Source organism: Pristis pectinata, chromosome 39 (assembly GCF_009764475.1).
Source record: "Pristis pectinata isolate sPriPec2 chromosome 39, sPriPec2.1.pri, whole genome shotgun sequence".
NCBI classification, from domain to species: domain Eukaryota; kingdom Metazoa; phylum Chordata; class Chondrichthyes; order Rhinopristiformes; family Pristidae; genus Pristis; species Pristis pectinata.
This window is the reverse complement of record NC_067442.1, coordinates 6,517,533-6,540,584: the sequence shown is the minus strand read 5'-3', so window position 1 is coordinate 6,540,584 and position 23,052 is coordinate 6,517,533. Positions and strand designations below refer to the sequence as shown.

Below are 23,052 nucleotides of genomic sequence, written 5' to 3'. Positions count from 1 at the left end.
CCCTCACACACACCTGTCGGACAGATGTAACACTGCCTTCCCCACCCTCACACACACCTGTCGGACAGGTGTAACACTGCCTTCCCCACCCTCACACACACACACACACACACACACACACACACACACACCCCTGTCGGACAGATGTAACACTGCCTTCCCCACCCTCACACACACCTGTCGGACAGGTGTAACACTGCCTTCCCCACCCTCACACACACACACACACACACACACACACACACACACACACACACACACCCCTGTCGGACAGGTGTAACACTGCCTTCCCCACCCTCACACACACACACACACACACCTGTCGGACAGATGTAACACTGCCTTCCCCACCCTCACACACACCTGTCAGACAGGTGTAACACTGCCTTCCCCACCCTCACACACACCTGTCAGACAGGTGTAACACTGCCTTCCCCACCCTCACACACACACACACACACACCTGTCGGACAGATGTAACACTGCCTTCCCCACCCTCACACACACCTGTCAGACAGGTGTAACACTGCCTTCCCCACCCTCACACACACACACACACCTGTCGGACAGATGTAACACTGCCTTCCCCACCCTCACACACACCTGTCGGACAGGTGTAACACTGCCTTCCCCACCCTCACACACACCTGTCGGACAGGTGTAACACTGCCTTCCCCATCACCCTCACACAGCTGTCGGACAGGTGTAACATTGCCTTACACAACCCTGCTAACCCACACCTGTAGGAAAGGTGTAACACTGTCTTGCCCATCCTCACACATTCCTGTCAGACAGGTGTAACACTGCCTCCTCCATCCCTCAGCCACACCTGTCGGACTGGTTTAACATCACCTTCCCCATCCCTACACACGCATCTGTTGGACAGGTGTAACACTGCTTTTCCCAGTCCTCATCCACACCTGTCGGACAGGTGCAACACTGCTTTTCCCAGTCCTCATCCACACCTGTCGGACAGGTGTAACACAGCCTTCCCATCCCCCCACACACCTGTCGGACAGGTGTAGGACTGACTTACCCATCCCTCACACACACCTGTTGGACAGGTGTAACACTGCCCTCCCATCCCCACAGAAACCTGTCGGACAGGAGTAACACGGCCTTCTGCATCCTCACCCACACCCGTCGGACAGGTGTAACACTGACTTCTCCAATCCTCACCCTTACCTGTCGGACAGGTGTAACACTGCCTTCCCCTCCCTCACCCACACCTGCCGGACAGGTGTAACACTGCCTTCCCCATCCCTCACCCACACCTGCCGGACAGGTGTAACACTGCCTTCCCCACCCTCACCCACACCTGCCGGACAGGTGTAACACTGCCTTCCCCACCCTCACACACACCTGCCGGACAGGTGTAACACTGCCTTCCCCACCCTCACACACACCTGCCGGACAGGTGTAACACTGCCTTCCCCACCCTCACCCACACCTGCCGGACAGGTGTAACACTGCCTTCCCCACCCTCACCCACACCTGCCGGACAGGTGTAACACTGCCTTCCCCACCCTCACCCACACCTGCCGGACAGGTGTAACACTGCCTTCTCCAACCCTCACACACACCTGCCGGACAGGTGTAACACTGCCTTCCCCATCCCTCACCCACACCTGTCGGACAGGTGTAACACTGCCTTCCCCACCCTCACACACACCTGCCGGACAGGTGTAACACTGCCTTCCCCACCCTCACACACACCTGCCGGACAGGTGTAACACTGCCTTCCCCATCCCTCACCCACACCTGTCGGACAGGTGTAACACTGCCTTCCCCATCCCTCACCCACACCTGCCGGACAGGTGTAACACTGCCTTCCCCACCCTCACACACACCTGCCGGACAGGTGTAACACTGCCTTCCCCACCCTCACACACACCTGCCGGACAGGTGTAACACTGCCTTCCCCATCCCTCACCCACACCTGTCGGACAGGTGTAACACTGCCTTCCCCATCCCTCACCCACACCTGCCGGACAGGTGTAACACTGCCTTCCCCACCCTCACACACACCTGCCGGACAGGTGTAACACTGCCTTCCCCATCCCTCACCCACACCTGCCGGACAGGTGTAACACTGCCTTCCCCACCCTCACCCACACCTGCCGGACAGGTGTAACACTGCCTTCCCCACCCTCACCCACACCTGCCGGACAGGTGTAACACTGCCTTCCCCACCCTCACCCACACCTGCCGGACAGGTGTAACACTGCCTTCCCCACCCTCACACACACCTGCCGGACAGGTGTAACACTGCCTTCCCCACCCTCACACACACCTGCCGGACAGGTGTAACACTGCCTTCCCCATCCCTCACCCACACCTGCCGGACAGGTGTAACACTGCCTTCCCCACCCTCACACACACCTGCCGGACAGGTGTAACACTGCCTTCCCCATCCCTCACCCACACCTGCCGGACAGGTGTAACACTGCCTTCCCCACCCTCACACACACCTGCCGGACAGGTGTAACACTGCCTTCCCCACCCTCACCCACACCTGCCGGACAGGTGTAACACTGCCTTCTCCAACCCTCACTCAGACCTGCCGGACAGATGTCCTTTTGCGTCAGGAGTGCCTGACCGATGGTGCAGCCACTCTGGGCCACGTGGCCGACTTCCTGGACCGTGCTGCACGCCTTGCCCTCCCTGTTGATTTGCTGTGTTTGTCTCCGAAACTCCAGCTGGATCCAGCCTTGTTCAGCTGTTTCAGAAATGACCTTTCTTCAGGGGAAGGTCACTGATCAATGCACGTTGTTCAATTCTATTTGCAGTTCTGCTTCTGAAGCCGTCTCCACCTTCGTGGAGAACCAGTAACAAGTCACACTGAGGCACAAATATGCCCAACAATAGATTGTCCAACCACTCATCTCTGGCCGCTGATGTTTGGCCTCTGTCTGCAGCCCCACCTTTGGTGTGTCAGGGACCTCCCTGAGCTGGCAAAATTAAATCAATTGAGAAAATAATTACTTTTAGACATAAATGACAGCTGATAGGTTGCAGTTGCAGTGAGTGGGAGTTGATGTAAACCATTGGTGATCACACCTCTGGTAAGTGTTAGCATTTTAAGGGACTTCAGCTCAGAATGTGCTGGAGCTTCAGACACTGTCTGCCCAAGGAAGTGGTGAAGTTCACTGATTATGTGTGTATGTAACTGCAGTGTACATGGGACGAGCTGCCAGAGGAATTGGATGAGGCAGGTACAACAGTATCGTTTAAGAAGCACTTGGATAGGTACATGGAGGGGCGGGGTATGGGCCGAACGCAGGAAACTGGGACCAGCTGGGTTGGCACCGTGGTCGGCATGGACTGGTTGGGCCGAAGGGCCTGTATCCCTGCTGTGTTGCTCTGTGCTCTGTTGCAGGAGGCAGCCGGAGCCCTGAGGTTCATGGCTGGAGAAGTGGTCAGTCCAGAAGTGTGAGTGTGAGTGGGGCAGGTGTGGGGAGGGAGAGTTTTATGATAAGGTATCTTTATTGGTCACGCATTGGACACACAGTGAGATGCATCTTTTGCGTCGAGTGTTCTGGGGGGCAGCCCGCAAGTGTCGCCACGCTTCCGGCGCCAACGTAGCACGCCCACAACTTCCTAACCCGTACATCTTTGGAATGTGGGAGGAAACCGGAGCACCCGGAGGAAACCCACGCAGACACAGGGGGAGGATGTACAAACTCCTTACAGACAGCGGCCGGAATTGAACCCGCGTCGCTGGCACTGTAATAGCGTCACGCTGACCGGTACGCTACCGGAGGTGGTGACCTCAGCTCTTGCGTGTGTCCACGAGGTTGAATGTGTGGCATGAGGGTGGAGAGGGGAGACGGCTGGTGTAGAGAGAAGGGCAACGGCCGTCTCCCCTCTCCGCTCTCAGTCCTGATGCAGGGTCTCGACCCGAAACATCGACGATTCCTTCCCCCCACCCCCACAGACGCTGACCGACCCGCCGAGTTCCTCCAGCAGATTGTTTGCTGCTCCAGATTCCAGTGTCTGCAGTGTCTCCCGTCTCTCTAGAGAAGGGGGCACTGGTTGATGTGATGTATTTGGACTTCCAAGAGACCTCCAATCAGGCACTACACAAATGCTCATTAAATTTGAGTGCCCGGAGTACTGGAGTGTAATATATTGGCAAGGATTAAGGATCAGGAAATGGGCCATCAGCAGAGAAAAGAATGAAGGGGTAAAGAGGAGGCATACAGAATCATTTCCGGACCTGGAGGTTGTGACCAGTGGGTCCTGCCGTTATTACACTTCACCCCAAGTAGAAGGAATCCTGAGGGATTGCATCCCAGCCTGGTATGGCAACCGCTCTGCCCTGGACTGACGGAACCTGCAGCGAGAGGTAAACACGGCTCAGTCCGTCACTTCCTTCCATCCTGTCCATCTCCACGGTACGTTGCGTACGGCACACTCGCCTTCATCGGTCGGGGCGTCGAGTACAAGAGTCGGGAAGTCACGTTGCAGCTGTATAAAGCTCTGGTCAGGCCGCACTTGGAGTATTGTGTGCGGTTCTGGTCGCCCCACTGTAGGAAAGATGTGGAGGCTTTGGTGACAGTGCAGAAGAGGTTCACCAGGATGCTGCCTGGATTAGAGAGCATGAGCTATAAGGAGAGGCTGGACAGACTTGGGTTGTTTTCTCTGGAGTAGCAGAGGCTGAGGGGAGACCCAATAGTGGTTTGTAAGGTTCTGAGAGGCATAAATAAGGTAGATAGTCAGGAACATTTTCAAATACTAGAGGGCATAGGTTTAAGGAGGGAGGGGGAGAACATAGAACAGAACAGCACAGAACAGGCCCTTCAGCCCACAATGTTGTGCCGACATAGCTAATCCCTCCTCCCGACAGGATAACTATATCCCTCCATCTTCGTCTCATTCATGTGCCCAACCAAGCCCCTCTTAAAAGCCCCCAATGAATTTGCCTCCACCACCCTATCAGGCAACACATTCCAGGCATCCACCACTCTCTCAGTAAAAAACGTACCCCTCACGTCTGTTCTGAACCTACCGCCTCTCACCTTCAATGCTTACCCTCTGGTACTGGATCGCTCAATAATGGGAACAAGATATTGCTTGTCCACTCTATCTATGCCCCTCATAATTTTATACACTTCCAGCAGATCACCCCTCAGCCTCCACCGCTCCAGAGAAAAGAGCCCAAGTTTGTCCAGCCTCTCCTGATAGCACATGCCCTCTAATCCAGGCAGCAGCCTGGTAAACCTCCTCCTCACCCTCTCTAAAGCCTCGACATCCTTCCTGTAGTGAGGTGACCAGAATTGCACGCAATACTCTAAATGCAGCCTAACCAGGGTTCTACAGAGATACATCATAACTTCTTGACTCCTGTACTCAGTATCTCGGTTAATGACAGCAAGCATTCCACAAGCCTTCTTCACCACCCTGTCTACCTGTGTGGCCACTTTCAATGAGCCATGGACTTGCACCCCAAGGTCTCTCTGCTCTTCAACACTGTGAAGGGTCTTGCCGTTGAGAGTGTACTGCCTCTTGACATTAGTCCCACCAAGGTGCAACCCCTCACATTTATCCGGGTTAAACTCCATCTGCCATTTCTCTGCCCACATCTGCAGCTGATCTATATCCCGCTGTGTCCGTGGCCGGTCTCCTACACTATTCACAACCCCACCAATCTTGGTATCGTCTGCAAACTTACCAACCCATCCATCAACATACTCATCCAGGTCATTTATGTACATCACAGACGGCAGAGGTCCCAGCACAGATCCCTGCAGAACACCACTACTCACAGGCCTCCAGCACGAATAAGTCCCTTCAACCACCACCTTCTGTCTTCTGTGGGCAAGCCAGTTCTGGATCCACACAGCTAATTCTCCACTAACCCCATGCATCCGAACTTTCTTGATTAACTGATGCTGTGGGACGTTGTCAAATGCCTTACTGAAGTCCATATAGATGACATCCACAGCTTTACCTTCGTCAGTCTCTCTCGTCACCTTGTCAAAAAACTCAGGTTAGTAAGACATGACTTGCCCCGCACAAAGCCAGGCTGGCTTTCCCTAATCAACCCATTGGATTCCAGACACTTGTATATCCTATCTTGAAGAATTTTCTCCAGCAATTTCCCTACAACTGACGTGAGACTCACCGGTCTATAGTTGCCCGGATTTTCCCTTGTTCCCTTCTTAAGTAGAGGAACAACATCAGCCACTTGCCAGTCCTTCGGCACCTCACCCGTGGTCAAAGAGGACACAAAAATACTGGTCAAGGCCCCAGCAATTTCCTCTCTCACCTCCCTCAGTAACCTGGGGTATATCACATCAGGGCCCAGGGATGTATCCACCTTAATACTATTTAGGAGACCTAACACTACCTCCTCCTTGACCTCTAAATGCCCCGACATGTTTACGTCCTCAGTTCCAATTTCTGCATCCTGCACGTCCCTTTCCTGGGTAAATACTGAAGTGAAATCCTCATTCAGAACCTCACCCACATCCTCTGCATCCAAACGTAGATTTCCTTCTTTATCCTTAAGTGGTCCGACCCTTTCCCTCGTCATCCTCTTATTCCTGACGTAGGTATAGAATGCCTTTGGATTCTCCTTAATCCTACTTGCTAGGGACTTTTCATGGCCCCTCCTGGCTTTCCTAATTCCTTTCTTGAGTTCATTTCTTTCTTGTCCTCATGTGCTCTGTCTGATCCTAACTCCGAAGCTCTATATACTTGTCCTTTTTCTTCTTGACCAAGTTCATCACTTCTCTGGACATCCAAGGTTTCCTTGTTTTCCCATTCATGTCCTTCCTTCTAATCGGGACGGACCTATCCTGTACCCTGTGTATCTGATCCTTAAACACTTCCCACATGCTCGATGTGGACTTGCCAGCAAAAAGGTTTTCCCAGTTTACTCCACCTAGTTCCTGCCGTATGCCTTCATAACTAGCCCTGCTCCAATTTAAAACCCTCTCACTAGCCCCGTACCTGTCCTTACCTTTAACTATCCTGAAGTTAATGAGCTGTGGTCACTGTTCCCCAATTGCTCACCCACTGACAGGTGAGTCACCTGGCCAGGCTCATTACCCAACACCAGGTCCAGAATAGCCTCTCCCTTGGTTGGACTGTCAACATAATGATTTAGGAACCCCTCCTGGTTACACCTAACAAATTCTGCCCCATCTAACCCCCTTGCACTAAAAAGGTCCCAATTTATATTTGGGAAGTTGAAGTCTCCCATGACTACAATCCTGTAATTTTTACACATTTCCCTAATCTGTTTGCATATCCGTTCCTCAATGTCCGGGTGGCTGTTGGGAGGCTTCTAGTACACCCCCAAGAGAGTGATCGCACCCTTCCTATTCCTTACGTTCTACCCATACGGACTCTGTATCCGAGCCCTCCATTATGTCTCCCCAGAGTGCAGCTGATATATTATCTCTAGTTAGTATTGCAACTCCTCCCCCTCTTTTACCCCCACTCTCCCTTCTTCCTAAAACTTCGAAGTCCTGGTACATCGATCACCCATTCCTGTCCCTCCCTCCACCAAGTCCCTGTAATGGCCACAGCATCATAGTTCCATGGACTGATCCGTGCTCTAAGTTCATCACTCTTGCCCATCATACTCCGAGCATTGAAGTACAAACACTTCAAACCATTCGTCCCATCACATCTGTTATTAGGAAAGGAGATTTACGAGGCAAGTTTTTTTACACAGACTGGAACATGCTACTGGGGGAGGTGGTGAAAGCACACACGATAGAAACATTTAAGAGGCATTTAGACAGGCAGGGAATGGAGGGAGATAAGATGTTTATCAGTCACATGTACATCAAAACGCACAGTGAAATGCACCTTTTATGTAGAGTGTTCTGGGGGCAGCCCACAAGTGTCGCCGCGCTTCCGGCGCCAACATAGCACGCCCACAACTTCCTAACATCTTTGGAATGTGGGAGGAAACTGGAGCACCCGGAGGAAACCCACGCAGACACGGGGAGAACGTACAAATTCCTTACAGACAGCGGCCGGAATTGAACCTGGGTCGCTGGCACTGTAATAGTGTTACGCTAGCCACTGGACCATGTGCAGGCAGATAGGGTTAGATTGGATTGGGACATTTCAGGCGGAAGGGACTGTTCCTATGCTGCACTGTTCTCTGTTCTATCAATGACCTTCCTTCCATCACAAGGTCAGAAGTGGTGTTCACTGATGAACACACAATGTTCTGTACATAAATCCTCAACAAATGAAGCAGCCAGTGTCTGCATGCAAGAAGACCCAATGTTCAGGCATGGGCCGAGAAGTGACGAGTAACACTCGTGCTACTTGAGCGACAGTCAGAGACTTTTTCCCAGGGCGACAATGGCTAACACAAGGGGGCATAATTTTAAGGTGATTGGAGGAAGGTATAAGGGGGATGTCAGGGGTAGGTTTTTTTACACAGAGAGTGGTGGGTGTGTGGAACGCACTGCCGGCAGAGGTTGTGGGGGCAGATACATTAGGGACATTTAAGAAACTCTTAGATAGACACATGAATGATAGAGAAATGGGGGGCTATGTGGGAGGGAAGGGTTAGATAGATCTTAGAGCAGGATAAAATGTCGGCATAACATTGTGGGCCGAAGGGCCTGTACTGTGCTGTAGTGTTCTATGTTCTATGCACAAAAGTCCCAGCCGTCTCCACGAAGAGGGGGCTTTTCCATCACCGAGTCCCGCTCCATCAGCTTCACATTGAGCAGAAACTCAACTGGACCAGTCCCATAAATATCATGGCCGTGAGAATAGCTCAGAGGCTGGGGATCCTGCAGCGAGAGACTCATCTCCTGATGCCCCAAAGTCCTTCCACCATGTATAAGGCACAAGCTGGGAGCAAGTCAGGAACTCCCTACCCAACAAGTAGACAGGGTGGTAAAGAAGGCATATGACATGCCTGCCTTCATCAGTCGGGAGGTCATATTGCAGTTATATAAAATTTGGTTAGACCGCACTTGGAGTATTGTGTGCAGTTCTGGTCACCCCATTATAGGAAGGGTGTGCAGGCTTTGGAGAGGGTGCAGAAGAGGTTCACCAGGACGCTGCCTGGATTAGAGGGCATGAGCTATAAGGAGAGGTTGGACAGACTTGGGTTGTTTTCTCTGGAGCGTCGGAGACTGAGGGGAGACCTGATAGAGGTTTATAAAAAAAGAGTAGATAGATAGATTGATTTCTTTATTAGTCACATGTACATCGAGACACACAGTGAAATACATCTTTTGCATAGAGTGTTCAGGGGGCAGCCCACAAGTGTCGCCACGCTTCCAGCGCCAACACAGCACGCCCGCAACTTCCTAAACCGCACGTCTTTGGAATGTGGGAGGAAACCGGAGCACCCGGAGGAAACCCACGCAGACACGGGGAGAAGCATTGATAGAGTAGACAGGGTTAAAATGTCAAATATTAGAGGGCATGCATTTAAGGTGAGGGGGGAAAGTTCAAAGGAGATGTGCGGGGCAAGTTTATTTTTTTACACCGAGAGCGGTGGGTGTCTGGAACGGGCTGCCAGGGGTGGGGGTGGAGGCAGATACAATAGAGGGGTTTAAGAGATTTTGAGGCACATGGATGTGCAGGAAATGGAGGGATGTGGATCATGTGCAGGCAGAAGGGATGTAGTTTAATTTGGCATCGTGTTCAGCACAGACACTTTGGGCTGAAGGGCCTGTTCCTGCACTGTACTGTTCTATGTTCTAACGGTACCATGGGAGCACCTTTGGCAGCTCTACACCCACCTTGGTTCTGAAGGAACTCCGTGACCAAGCCCTGACGACCTCTCAGGAGGAGAATTCCAAAGGTTCACCACCCTCAGAGTGAAGGTTCTCCTCATCTCAATGGCCCATTATTTTGTGTGACCCCCCATCCCCCACGCACAACTCTCACCCATTCCAGATCCTTCGGACAGGGAAGTGCTCTCCTTTTATCCATCCGCTCAGGATTTTACAGGTTTCGTTCACGGTCACCCCGCAATCTTCTCACCACCGGAAAATAACACAGAACCACGATGTTGCGCCGACATTTTATCCTGCTCTAAGATCTATCTAACCCTTCCCTCCCACATAGCCCCTCATTTTTCTATCATTCATGTGTCTATCTAAGAGTCTCTTAAATGTCCCTAATGTATCTGCCTCCACAACCTCTGCTGGCAGTGCGTTCCACACACCCACCACTCTCTGTGTAAAAAACCTACCCCTTACATCCCCCTTATACCTTCCTCCAATCACCTTAAAATTATGTCCCCTCGTGTTAGCCATTGTCGCCCTGGGAAAAAGTCTCTGACTGTCCACTCGATCTATGCCTCTTATCATCTTGTGCACCTCTATCAAGTAACCTCTCACCCTCCTTCTCTCCAAAGGGAAAAACCCTATCGCTCAACCTATCCTCATAAGACATGCTCTCCAATCCAGCCAGCATCCTGGTAAATCTCCTCTGCACCCTCTCTAAAGCTTCCACATCCTTCCTATAATGAGGCGACCAGAACTGAACACAATACTCCAAGTGTGGTCTGACCTTGCGGCTCTTGAACTCAATACCCCGACTAATGAAGGCCAACACTCCATACACCTTCTTAACAACCCTATCGACCTGTGCGGGAACCTTGAGGGATCTGTGGACGTGGACCCCAGGATCCCTCTTTTCCTCCACACTGCTAAGAGTCCTGCCATTTAACCTTGCATTCTGCCTCCGAATTCGGTCTCCCGAAGTGCATCACTTCACACTCATCCGGGTTGAACTCCATCTGCTACTTCTCAGCCCAGTTCTGCATCCTATCAATGTCCTGTTGTAATCTAAAGACCTAACCTACTCAACCTCTCCTCGTGTGGCAAACCCATCTTCCCTGGATCAGTGCGGTGGATCTACCCCACACTCCCTTCATGGCGAGAACATTGTCTGAGGTCAGGAGACCAGAACTGTGGACAATCCTCCAGGCAGGGCCTCACTGGAGTCCCAGGTAACTGCAGCAAGGCATCTTTACCCCTGCACTCAAGGTGGTGGTGGCATCCGTTAGTCTCGCGAAACCATGGATCTGCGCATGGAGAGTCTTGCTTCAGTTGGTAGTGGTAGAGCAACGTCTGTTGTGACTGTAGAGGCCTACATGGGAGTGACAGTCTCGGCTGCAGCGACTGCACTTGAAGGCGCTGTCCTCCTGTGTTGCTTGGTGCTGTTTTCCAAGCGAGTGCGCTTTTCTTCAGCAGCTACCCTCAGCTTCTCTACTTGTTCCAAACCTCTGTGTAGTTCCAGCCTCCAGCGAGAGCGATCGCTTGCAATTTCTTCCCACCTCTCAGCGTTCATGTTCAGTGACTTCATACCTCTCTTACAGACATCTTTGAAGCGAAGGTGGGGCCATCCTCGCGTTCTCTTGCCGGAGGCCAACTCCCCGTACGGCAGGTCTTTCGGGATCCTCCCGTCTGGCATGCAATGTACGTCCCTGCACTCAAATCCTTTCGTAATAAAGGCCAAGATACCGGTTGCCTTCTTGTTTTCTTGCACACCTGCAGGTTAGTTTCTGATGATGCAGACACCAGGTCAGAGAGTCATAAAGCATGGAAACAGGCCCTTCGGCCCAACTGGTCCCTGCCAACCAAAATGCCCATTTAAGCTCGTCCCATTTGCCTGCGTTTGGCCCATATCCCACTAAACCTTTCCTATCCATGGACCTGTCCAAGTGCCTTTGAAGCAATGTAACTGTACCCACCTCTACCACCTCTTCTGGCAGCTCAATCCATATACCCACCACCCTCTGTGTGAAAAATTGCCCCTCAGGTCCCCTTTAAATTTTTCTCCTCTCGCCTTAAATCTGTGTCCTCTGGTTTTAGACTCTCTTACCCTGGGAAAAGGATTTACCCTCCCCTCATTATTTCATAAACCTCCATAAGGTCACCCCTCAGCCTCCCTTCGCTCCAGGGATAACAGTCCCGGCCTGTCCAGTCTCTCCTTATAACTCAAGCCCTCCAGTCCCGGGAACGTCCCCATGAATCTTTCCTGCCCCCTCTCCAGCTCAGTGACGCCCTTCCTATAGCTGGATGACCAGAACTGCACACAGTGCTCCAAGTGCGGTCTCACTGACACCTTGTACAGCTGTAATGTGACGTCCCAACTCCTGTGCTCAGTGCCCTGACCGATGAAGGCCAGCGAGCCACCACCCTGCCTACCTGTATCGCCATGTTCAGGAGACTATGTACCTGTACCTCAAGGTCTCTCTGTTCTACAACACTCTCCAGGACCCTGCTAGTTATCGTGTAAGTCCTGCCCTGGTTTACCTCATCAAGATGTAACATCTTGTGCTATTTCAAGTTAAGTTCCATTCCTTGGCCCATTTCCCCAGTTATAACCTGAGATAATCTTCTTCTCTGTCCACTGCACCATCCACGAACTAACCACATGAACAATATTATCATCCAAATCGTTAATATAGATGGCAAACAACAGTGGACCCAGCACCGATCCCTGCGGCACACCACTGGTCACAGGCCTCCACTCTGAAAAAGCAGCCCTCCACTACCACCCTCTGCCTCCTACCACCAAGCCAATTTTGTCTCCAATTGGCCAGCTCACCCTGGATCCCCTGTGATCTCACCCAGACCAGTCTACCATGTGGGACCTCGTCAAAAGCCTTGCTAAAGTCCATGTAGATAATGTCTATTGCCCTGCCCTCATCTGAGGTAGATCCTCTCCCTCAGAATCCCGTCCAGTAACTTTCTCACCACTGATATTAACTGATATCAAGTTGAGTTTAATGTCATGGGTACAGTGAGGTACAGGTATGGTGAAAAACTTGCAGCTGTATCGCAGACACCTAGATTCAGACAACACATAAATTATACAAGACAATGGAGAAAAAAATGTCCATAGACGTGCAGGTCAATTGGGTATGGAGTGCTGGCCTTCATTAGTCAGGGTATTGAGTTCAAGAGCCGCGAGGTGATGTTGCAGCTCTATAGAACTCTGGTCAGACCACACTTGGAGTATTGTGTTCAGTTCTGGTTGCTTCATTATAGGAAGGATGTGGAAGCTTTAGAGAGGGTGCAGAGGAGATTTACCAGGATGTTGCCTGGATTGGAGAGCATGTCTTATAGGATAGGTTGAGTGAGAGAAGGAGGGTGAGAGGTGACCTGATAGAGGTGTACAAGATGATAAGAGGCATAGATCGAGTGGACAGTCAGAGACTTTTTCCCAGGGTGACAATGGCTAACACGAGGGGGCATAATTTTAAGGTGATTGGAGGAAGGTATAAGGGGGATGTCAGGGACTTCTTTTCTTACTACTGACTCAACCTGCAAGTTAACCTTCAGGGAATCCTGCACCGGGACCCCCAAGTCCCTTTGCACTTCCAATTTCTGAATTCGCTCCCCGTTTAGAAAACAGTCTGCACTATTATTCCTTCTACCACAGTGCGTGACCGTACACTTCCCTACGCTGTGTTCCATCTGCCACTTCTTTGCCCATTCTCCCAACCTGTCCAAGTCCTTCTGCAGACTCCCTGCTTCCTCAACACTACCTGCCCCTCCACCTATCTTTGTATCATCTGCAGACTTGTCCTACCGTAACATGACATCCCAACTCCGATGAAGACAAGGATGTTAGTACACTGTTTTCACCAGCCTATGTGGCCACTTTCAGGGAACTCTGTTGTTGTACCTCAAGGTCTTGCTATTGCTGTGTGAAATCGTTCTTTTTTGTCTTAAGGATCAAGGACTCTGAACACGAGCTTTGTAGAACAAAATTAGTTTAATCACAAAGGCAAATGTGGGACAGAATGGATGGGAACAGACACACGCTCACTCATGCACCGGACGTCACGAACATGAGAGGGGAATCGCAACTGGGGTAAGGTACACACACACACACACACACACACACACACACACACACACACACACACACACACACACACACAGATACAAACAAGCACACAATAACAATGTACAACTTCAGGATATAACACTTCAATGCCTGTCCCACACTACTCCCTGAATCTGAGTGAAACACTCCCTGACCATGTGGTGATGCACTCTTACCAGTGATCTCTGCAGCGTTGTCTCACTACTCCTGGGGTCCTCAAAAGAGGAAGGGCTAGGGGAGGCAGACCTTTTTATGGTGTTTGGAGGCTGGGTGGAGCCTCACTGTTGTGATTTAAACGAGCCAATGGTGTGGGGGGGGGGGGGGTCAAAGACAAAGGTTCCTGCCACGGCCAATGGTCAGGCAAGTTCAGAGGCAAAAGGTACTCCCACACCTGAGGGCTGGGTGGAGCTGCACCTGATTGACAGTAGGTTCACTTCCGATCAGAGGAGCAATGCTGCTCTCTGGTCAGAAGGGATTATTGTCGTTACTGTCACGTGACAGCCATGCAGATTTCTCACAACAGCCTGTTCAACAAGGCTCTCCAGGTCCCTGCTGTTCTCTGCACGTCCTATCCTGGTTTAACTTCTCAAAATACATAATTTTGCACTTCTCTGAGTTAAATTCCATCAGCCATTCCCCTGCCCACCTTCCCAGCCCACCTGGATCCAGTTGTAACCCAAGACAACCTTCTTCACTGTCCGCCACACCACCCATTCAGGTGTCACGTTCAGGAAGTCGACCCGAAACGTCGACAATTCCTTTCCTCCCACTGATACTTCTCGACTCGCTGAGTCCCTCCAGGAGATTGTTTGTTGCACCAGTTTTAGTGTCATCCACGAAATAATGCCACCCGCATTCCTTTCCAAACCATTAATATATATCACAGACAAGGGCTCAGCACAGATCGCGGTGGCACATCACTGTTTACAGGTCTCCAGTCAGACAAATGACCCTCCCCTACCACCCCCTGCCTCCTACAACCAAGCTAATTTTGTATCTGATGAGCTATTGGATACCAGGCACGGTAGTGTAGCGGTTAGCGTGACGCTATTACAGCGCCTGCGACCCGGGTTCAATTCTGGCTGCTGCCTGTAAGGAGTTTGTACGTTCTCCCCGTGTCTGCGGGAGTTTCCTCCAGGTGCTCCGGTTTCCTCCCACATTCCAAAGACGTACAGGTTAGGAAGTTGTGGGCGTGCTATGTTGGCACCAGATGCGTGGCGACACTTGCGGGCTGACCCCCCAGAACACTCTGTGCAAAAAGATGCATTTCACTGTGTGTTTCGATGTACCTGTGACTAATAAAGAAATCTTATCTCACTCTGGATCACATCGATTTCTAACCTTCTGGACCAGCCTGCCATGTGGGACCTTGTCAAAGGCCTCACCTAATGAAGATACAAGGCCCCAGCAATCTCCTCCCTTGCTTCCCACAACTGCCTGGCAGACACTTGGTCAGTCCCCAGGGACTTTATCCACCGTGATGCACCTCGAGACCTCCTCTTTCGTAATATCAACATTTTTTTTTAAGGACATCACTTTTCCGATCCCCTGCCTTCCATGACCACCCCCACAGTAAATACAGACGAGAAGTATTCACTTAAGACCTCGCCTATCTACCCGAGACGTCATGTACAGACCCTTGAGGGGACCTATGCTCTCCACAGTTAACCGTTTGCTCGTAGTATATTTAACAGTACAGCACAGGAACAGGCCCTTTGGCCCACCACGTCTGTGCTGAACATGATGCCAACCTAACGAATCCCATCTGTCTGCACATCTGTCTGCAATAGGGGGAACATTAGGGGGAACTTCTTCACTCAGAGAGTGGTGGGAGTGTGGAACGGGCTGCCATCTGACGTGGTAAATACGGGCTCACTCTTAAGTTTTAGGAATAAATTGGATTGATACATGGACGGAAGAGGTCTGGAGGGTTATGGACTGGGTGCAGGTCAATGGGACTAGCGGAATAAAGTTTCGGCACAGACTAGAAGGGCCGAATGGCCTGTTTTCTTTGCTGTAGTGTTCTATGGTTCTATGGTCTGTATCCGTCCATTCCCTGCCTGGTCAGGTATCTGTCGAAATGCCTCTTAAACACTGTCTCCACCCCCACCCCTGGCAGCCCGTTCCAGGCACCCACCGCTCTCTGTGGAAAAGAGTTGCCCCGCATGTAAAGGGGGTGGGTGTTGGGGTTGGGGAGTGTGTTGGGGGCGGGGGGCAGGGGTGCGTAGGGGAGGGGTGTGAGGGTCAGGCTGGGAAGGGGCGAAGGGGGTTGGGATTCACACAGGGTGTGTCGGGGGCAGCTCAAGGAAGGGGACATTCACGATGAGAGGGGACGCTGGGGGTGGATTGCGTGGGGGGGGGGTTCACGAGGGAGGTGACCTGATGGGTGGGTGATGGGTGGGGGGTCGGCGGGTGTGGGAGGTGTCGGGGGGGTGGTGTGGTTGGCTTGACAGGGCGGCAGTCTGTGGGGGGGGGGGGTATGTGGGAGATGTTCACGGTGAGAGGGGTCGTCGTGGGTGGGGGGTCACGTGGGGCGGTTCACGTGGTGTACCCTGCCCCCCCACGGCAGCCTGAGGGGAGGTGATGGCGGCAGCCGGGGGAGGGTGATGGGGGGGCGGGGTCGGCCCGGGGGGAGGGGGAGGACTGGAGGGGGGTGGGGATGGCAGATGATGAGGGAGTGGAAGTGTTAGGGGTCGGGGGGCTGCTCGGGGGGTGAGGTAGCAGGGTGGGTTGTCGGCCTGTTGGGGGGGTTATGGGGGATGGGGATGGGTGGGTGACATGGAGTGCCCGAGGAGGAGGGTGACCGGGGGGGCGGGGGGGATGATGGGAGGGGTGCGGCCTGGGGGAGGTGACTGGGGTGGGGTGGATGAGGTGGGGGGAGCCCGGGGGGGGGTGATGGGGGCAGGGAGCAGACTGGGTGGGTGTGCTGGGGGAGGCAGCTCCAAGGGTTGGGGTGACGGGGGGTGGCCTGGGTGGGGGTGAGGGGCGGCCCAGGGGGTGACGGAGGGGCCGGAGTGGGGGGGGGTAGTGGGGGGGGGCGGGTGACGGGGGGCGGCCCGGGGCAGGGGGTAACGGGGGGGGGTTGATGAGGTAGGGGTGGTTGGGGGGGGGTGACTGAGGGGGGTGGCCCAGGGGAGGGGGCCGGGGGGGTGACCGGGGGATGATGGGGGGACTGGAGGGGGGTGATAGGGGGACCGGGGTGGGGGCCGACCGGGTGGGTGACAGGGGGGCGATGAGGTGGGGGGGCCAGGGGGGTGGATGAGGTGGGGGAGGGCTCCAGTGGGGTGACTGAAAGGGGTGGCCCGGGGAAGGGTGGATGAGGTGGGGGGGGGCTGGGGGGGAATTAGATGGGGGGGTTGCCGGGGGGGGGGGGTGACCCCGGGGGATGGATGTGGGGAGTTGGAGGGGGTGATGGGGGGATGACGGGGGGGGTCGCGCCGGCCGATGGGGGGGCTCCGGGGGAGGTGACGGGGGGGGGGTCCGGGGGGTGTGATGGGGGGCCGCGTCGGCCGGGGGGGGGGTCCCGGGGGGAGGTGACGGGCGGGGTCCGGGGGGTGTGAGGGGGGGCCGCGTCGGCCGGGGAGGTGACGGGGGGGGGGGGTCCGGGGGGCACGCGCCGGCCGGGGGGGGGTGGTGTCACGGGGGGGGGGGCGGTGAGAGGGGGGGGCCGGGGGGGCCGCGCCAGGCTGGTGGGGGGGTCTGGGGGGGGTGACGGCGGGGGGGGGGCCGCCGGGGGGCCGCGCCGGCTGGTGGGGGAGGTCTGGGGGGGGGGGGGGGGGGCGCCGCCGGCGGGCCGGGGGGGGGGGGGGCCGCGCCGGCCGGGGGCGGCGGTTGGCGCCCGGACTCCCGCCCAGCAGCGCAGCCGGTGAGGAGGGGCGGCCGGCGGGGCGGCGGGGCGGGGGGAGCGGGGCTGCGGCCGGGCCCGGGCTCTGGCGCCGCGGCGGCGGAGGAGGAGCGGAGTCGGCGGGTGGGAGCGGGGAGCGGGCGGGCCGGGGCCGGGGCGAGGGGCGGCGGTCGGGTCGGGTCGGGTCGGGCCGGGCCGGGCAGGGCCGCGGGCTCTGCGGAGCTCGGTCCCCGGCGGAGGGGGCGGCGAGGCCGCTCGACAGCAGCGCGGAGAGCGGCGGCTCGGTGAGTGCGGCCGGGGGACCGGCACCGGGACGTGGCGACCACCGTCTGCCCGCAGGACGAGCCCCTCACCGGCCCGATCCCCCCTCAACCCCCCTCAACCCCCCCTCATCCCCCCTCAACCCCCCCTCATCCCTCCCTCACCCCCTACCCCTCATCCCTCCCTCACCCCTCTCACCCCCCTCATCATCCCCTCACCCCCCTCATCCCCCTTCACCCCCCTCATCCCTCATCCCTTCCTCACCCCCCTCATCCCCCCAATCCCCCCTCATCCCCCCTCATCCCCTCATCCCCCATCCCTTACCCCTCTCACCCCCATCCCTTACCCCCCTCACCCCCATCCCTTACCCCCCTCACCCCCCATCCCTTACCCCCCTCATCCCCATCCCCCCTCCCCCTCATCCCCCCACAATCCCCTCATCATCTGCTCCCCTCAACATCCCCTCATCCCCCCTCAACGTCCCCTCATCCCCCCTCAACATCCCCCATCCCCCCTCAACGTCCCCTCATCCCCCCCTCAACATCCCCTCATCCCCCCTCAACATCTCCTCATCCTCCTCCTTCAACATCCCCTCATCCCCCTCCCTCAACATCCCCTTCCCTCCCCATCCTCTTCCCTCCCCTCCTCGTCCCCCTCCCTCCTTCCCCTCCTCGTCCCCCTCCCTCCTTCCCCTCCTCGTCCCCCTCCTTCCCCTCCTTCCCCTCCTCGTCCCCCTCCTTCCCCTCCTTCCCTCCTCGTCCCCCTCCCTCCTTCCCCTCCTCGTCCCCCTCCTTCCCCTCCTCGTCCCCCTCCTTCCCCTCCTCGTCCCCCTCCCTCCTTCCCCTCCTCGTCCCCCTCCCTCCCTCCCTCCCCTCCTCGTCCCCCTCCCTCCCCTCCTCGTCCCCCTCCCTCCCTCCCCTCCTCGTCCCCCTTCCCTCCCTCCCCTCCTCGTCCCCCTTCCCTCCTCCCCTCCTCGTCCCCCTTCCCTCCCTCCCCTCCTCGTCCCCCTCCCTCCCTCCCTCCCCTCCTCGTCCCCCTCCCTCCCTCCCTCCCTCCTCGTCCCCCTCCCTCCCTCCCTCCCCTCCTCGTCCCCCTCCCTCCCTCCCCTCCTCGTCCCCCTCCCTCCCTCCCTCCCCTCCTCGTCCCCCTCCCTCCTCCCCTCCTCATCCCCCCTCCTTCCCTCCCTCCCTCCCTCCCATCCTCATCCCCCCTCCCTCCCTCCCTCCCTCCCTCCCATCCTCGTCCCCCCTCCTTCCCTCCCTCCCTCCCCTCCTCGTCCCCCTCCCTCCCTCCCTCCCCTCCTCGTCCCCCTCCCTCCCTCCCTCCCCTCCTCGTCCCCCTCCCTCCCTCCCTCCCCTCCTCGTCCCCTCCCTCCCCTCCTCGTCCCCTCCCTCCCCTCCCTCCCCTCCTCGTCCCCCTCCCTCCCTCCCCTCCTCGTCCCCTCCCTCCCTCCCCTCCTCGTCCCCCTCCCTCCCTCCCCTCCTCGTCCCCCTCCCTCCCTCCCTCCCCTCCTCGTCCCCCTCCCTCCCTCCCCTCCTCGTCCCCCTCCCTCCCCTCCTCGTCCCCCTCCCTCCCCTCCTCGTCCCCCTCCCCTCCCCTCCTCGTCCCCCTCCCCTCCCCTCCCCTCCTCGTCCCCCTCCCCTCCCCTCCTCGTCCCCCTCCCCTCCCCTCCCCTTCCCCCTCCCCTCCCCTCCTCGTCCCCCTCCCCTCCCCTCCCCTTCCCCCTCCCCTCCCCCTCCCCTTCCCTTCCCCTCCCCTCCCCTTCCCCTTCCTCATCCCCCTCCTCTCAACATCCCCACTCATCACCCTCTGATCCCCCATCATCAACCCCTCCTCTCCTCATCCCCCCTCATCATCCTCTTCCCCCCTCATCACACCCCTCCCGTTCATCAACCCCTCCCTCCTCAGTCCCCGAGCATCACCCCTTCAATCCCAGCCGCCCTCGCTCCTTTCCCGTCCACACCCCCTCCCCATACAAACCCCACACATCCCAACACAGGCTGAGATACTAACACCCCCCTACCACCACTACATCTCCACCACCCCCCGCCCCCGCCCGTGCAGTACAAATCCCCGACACACACCTCGCCATACAAACCCCACACACCCCAACACAGGCTGAGATACTAACACCCCCCAACCACCACTACATCTCCACCACCCCCCGCCCCCGCCCGTGCAGTACAAATCCCCGACACACACCTCGCCATACAAACCCCACACACCCCAACACAGACTGAGACACTTTGACAACCCACCAACAACACCACATCTCCCCCCCCGCAGTACAAATCCCTGACACGCCCTGCCCATACAAACACCACCACATGCCCACACACGCCCCAAAACATATACATGTGCATACTTCCGACACATACTCACCCTGACATAGATAGCCAGACATGCATGCTGAGAAACATACGTATATCTATACCTAACATACATACACCCCCGTACACGTACAAACCAGCTGGGTACGCAATCAAACACCCCATTTCACATGTACACAACTTAACACACATGCACCCTCACACACACACACTCCCTGACAGGGATACCCCATAATATATACCCTTACACAAAAACTCTCCTACAGACACACACAGACACACACACACACACACACACACACACACACACACACACACACAATCTGTGTGTGAACAGATGCAGATACACACATGCACATGTGGACAGACAGACAGACACACACACAGACATGCACACACACACACACAGGCACACGCACACAGACAGAGACACACACAGACAGACAGACACGCACAGGCACACACACACAGACAGACAGACACACACAGGAACGCATACACAGAGACACACACATACAGACACACAAAAGGAGATAAACACACACACAAAATCCCGTGCAATACTAAAACGTCGGCTCGACAGACGACACACACACACATACACACACACACACACACACACACACACACACACACACACACACACACACACAGGCACAGAGCCCAGTGCACAGCACAGGCAGACAGACAGACACACAGACCAGCTGCACCTCCAGTGGTTCGGGAATGAGAGGGCTCTCAGGGAACTGAAATGTTATTCAGCAGAGTGCTCCATTTGGTTACGGTAACTGCCAGCGACTGGGAAAATGTTGCATCCTGCCCTCCATCACAATGGCTGCATGTCGGGAAAATTTACTGCCGGATGCTTACTGGAATCCTTCTCTGTTAATGTGTCCTGAATCTGTGGGATGTGTGAGAGGGGCCTGCTGGTGTTGTCTATGGGATGTGTTAGAGAGGCCTGCTGGTGTTGTCTGTCTGTGGGATGTGTGATAGGGGCCTGCTGGTGTTGTCTCTGGGATGTATGAGAGAGGCCTGCTGGTGTTGTCTGTGGGAGGTGTGAGTGAGTCCTGCTGGTTTTCTTGGTGGGATGTGTGAGGGGGCCTGCTGGTGTTGTCTGTGGGATGTGTGAGGGGGCCTGCTGGTGTTGTCTGTGGGATGTGTAAGAAGGGCCTGGTGTTGTCTGTGGGATGTGTGAGGGGGCCTACTGGTGTTGTCTGTGGGATGTATAAGAGGGGCCTGCTGGTGTTGTCTGTGGGATGTGTGAGAGAGGCCTGCTGGTGTTGTCTGTGGGATGTATGAGACAGGCCTGCTGGTGTTGTCTGTGGGATAGTGCGAGAGGCCTGCTGGTTTTGTCGCATGTGTGAGAGGGGCCTGCTGGTGTTGTTTGTGGGATGTGTGAGAGGGCTCTGCTGGTATTGGCAGTCTGTGGGATGTGTGAGAGCGGCCTGCTGGTGTTGTCTGTGGGATGTGAGCGATATGCCTGCTGGTTTGTCAGTCTGTGAGATGTGTGAGAGGGGCCTGCTGGTGTTGTCTGTGGGATGTGAGCGATATGCCTGCTGGTTTGTCAGTCTGTGAGATGTGTGAGAGGGGCCTGCTGGTGTTGTCTGTGGGATGTATGAGAGGGGCCTGCTGGTGTTGTCACAGTGGGATGTGTGAGAGGGGCCTGCTGGTGTTATCTGTGGGATGTGTGAGAGGGGTCTGCTGGTGTTGTCGGTGGGATGTGTGAGAGCAGCCTACTGGTGTCATGGGATGTGTAAGAGGGGCCTGCTGGTGTTGTCTGTGGGATATATGAGTTCGGCCTACTGGTGTCTGTGGGATGTGTAAGAGGGCCTGCTGTTGTTGTCTGTGGGATGTGTGAGAGAGGCCTGTTGGTGTAGTCAGTCTGTGGGTTGTGGGAGAGGGGCCTGCTGTTGTTGTCTGTGGGATGTGTGAGAGAGGCCTGCTGGTTTAGTCAGTCAGTGGGATGTTTGTGAGGGGCCTGCTGGTGTTGTCAGCCTGTGGGATGTGTGAGAGAGGCCTGCTGGTGTTGTCTGATGTGTGAGAAAGGCCTGCTGGTGTTGTCTGTGGGATTTGTGAGAGCGGCCTGCTGGTGTTGTCTGTGTGATGTTGGACTGGATCCTACTGGTGTTGTCAGTCTGTGGGATGTGTGAGAGAAGCCTGCTGGTGATGTGGGCTGCCGGAATTGGTCGTTGAGGCGGATACGATGGGGTCTTTCAAGAGACTGTTAGATAGGTACATGGAGCTGAGTAAAATAGAGGGCTATGGATAAGCCCAGTAATTTCTAGGGTAGGGACATGTTTGGCACAGCTTTGTGGGCCGAACGGCCTGAATTGTGCTGTAATTGTTCTAATTTCTATGTGTAAGAGGGCCTGCTGGTGTTGTCTGTGGGATGTGTGAGAGGGGCCTGCTGGTATATTCTGTGTGATGTGTGTGAGAGGCCTGCTGGTGTTCTCAGTCTGGGATGTGTGAGAGGGGCCTGCTGGTGTTGTCTGTGGGATGTGTAAGAGGGGCCTACTGGTGTTTGTGGGCTGTGTAAAGAGGGTCTGCTGGTATTGTCTGTGGGGTATCTGAGTTGGGCCTACTGGTTTTGTCTGTCTGTGGGATGTGTAAGAGGGCCTGCTGGTGTTGTCTGTGGGATGTGAGAAAGGCCTGGTGTTGTCTGTAGGATGTGTGACAGAGGCCTGGTGGTGTATTCAGTCTGTGGGTTGTGTGGGAGGTGCCTGCTGGTGTTGTCTGTGGGATGTGTGAGAGAGGCCTGCTGGTTTTGTCGCATGT

General features: G+C 55.5%; 1 protein-coding gene across 1 annotated transcript in view; it reads left to right on the top strand.

Moving 5' to 3' along the window:
* LOC127587187 (uncharacterized) overlaps window positions 1-23,052 on the top strand; it is a 110,822-nt gene that overhangs the window by 24,405 nt on the left and 63,365 nt on the right. The window contains exon 2 of the mRNA XM_052045380.1: window positions 17,700-17,970. Coding sequence (XP_051901340.1) covers window positions 17,700-17,970 — 271 coding nt within the window. The remainder of the gene's footprint in view (window positions 1-17,699; window positions 17,971-23,052) is intronic.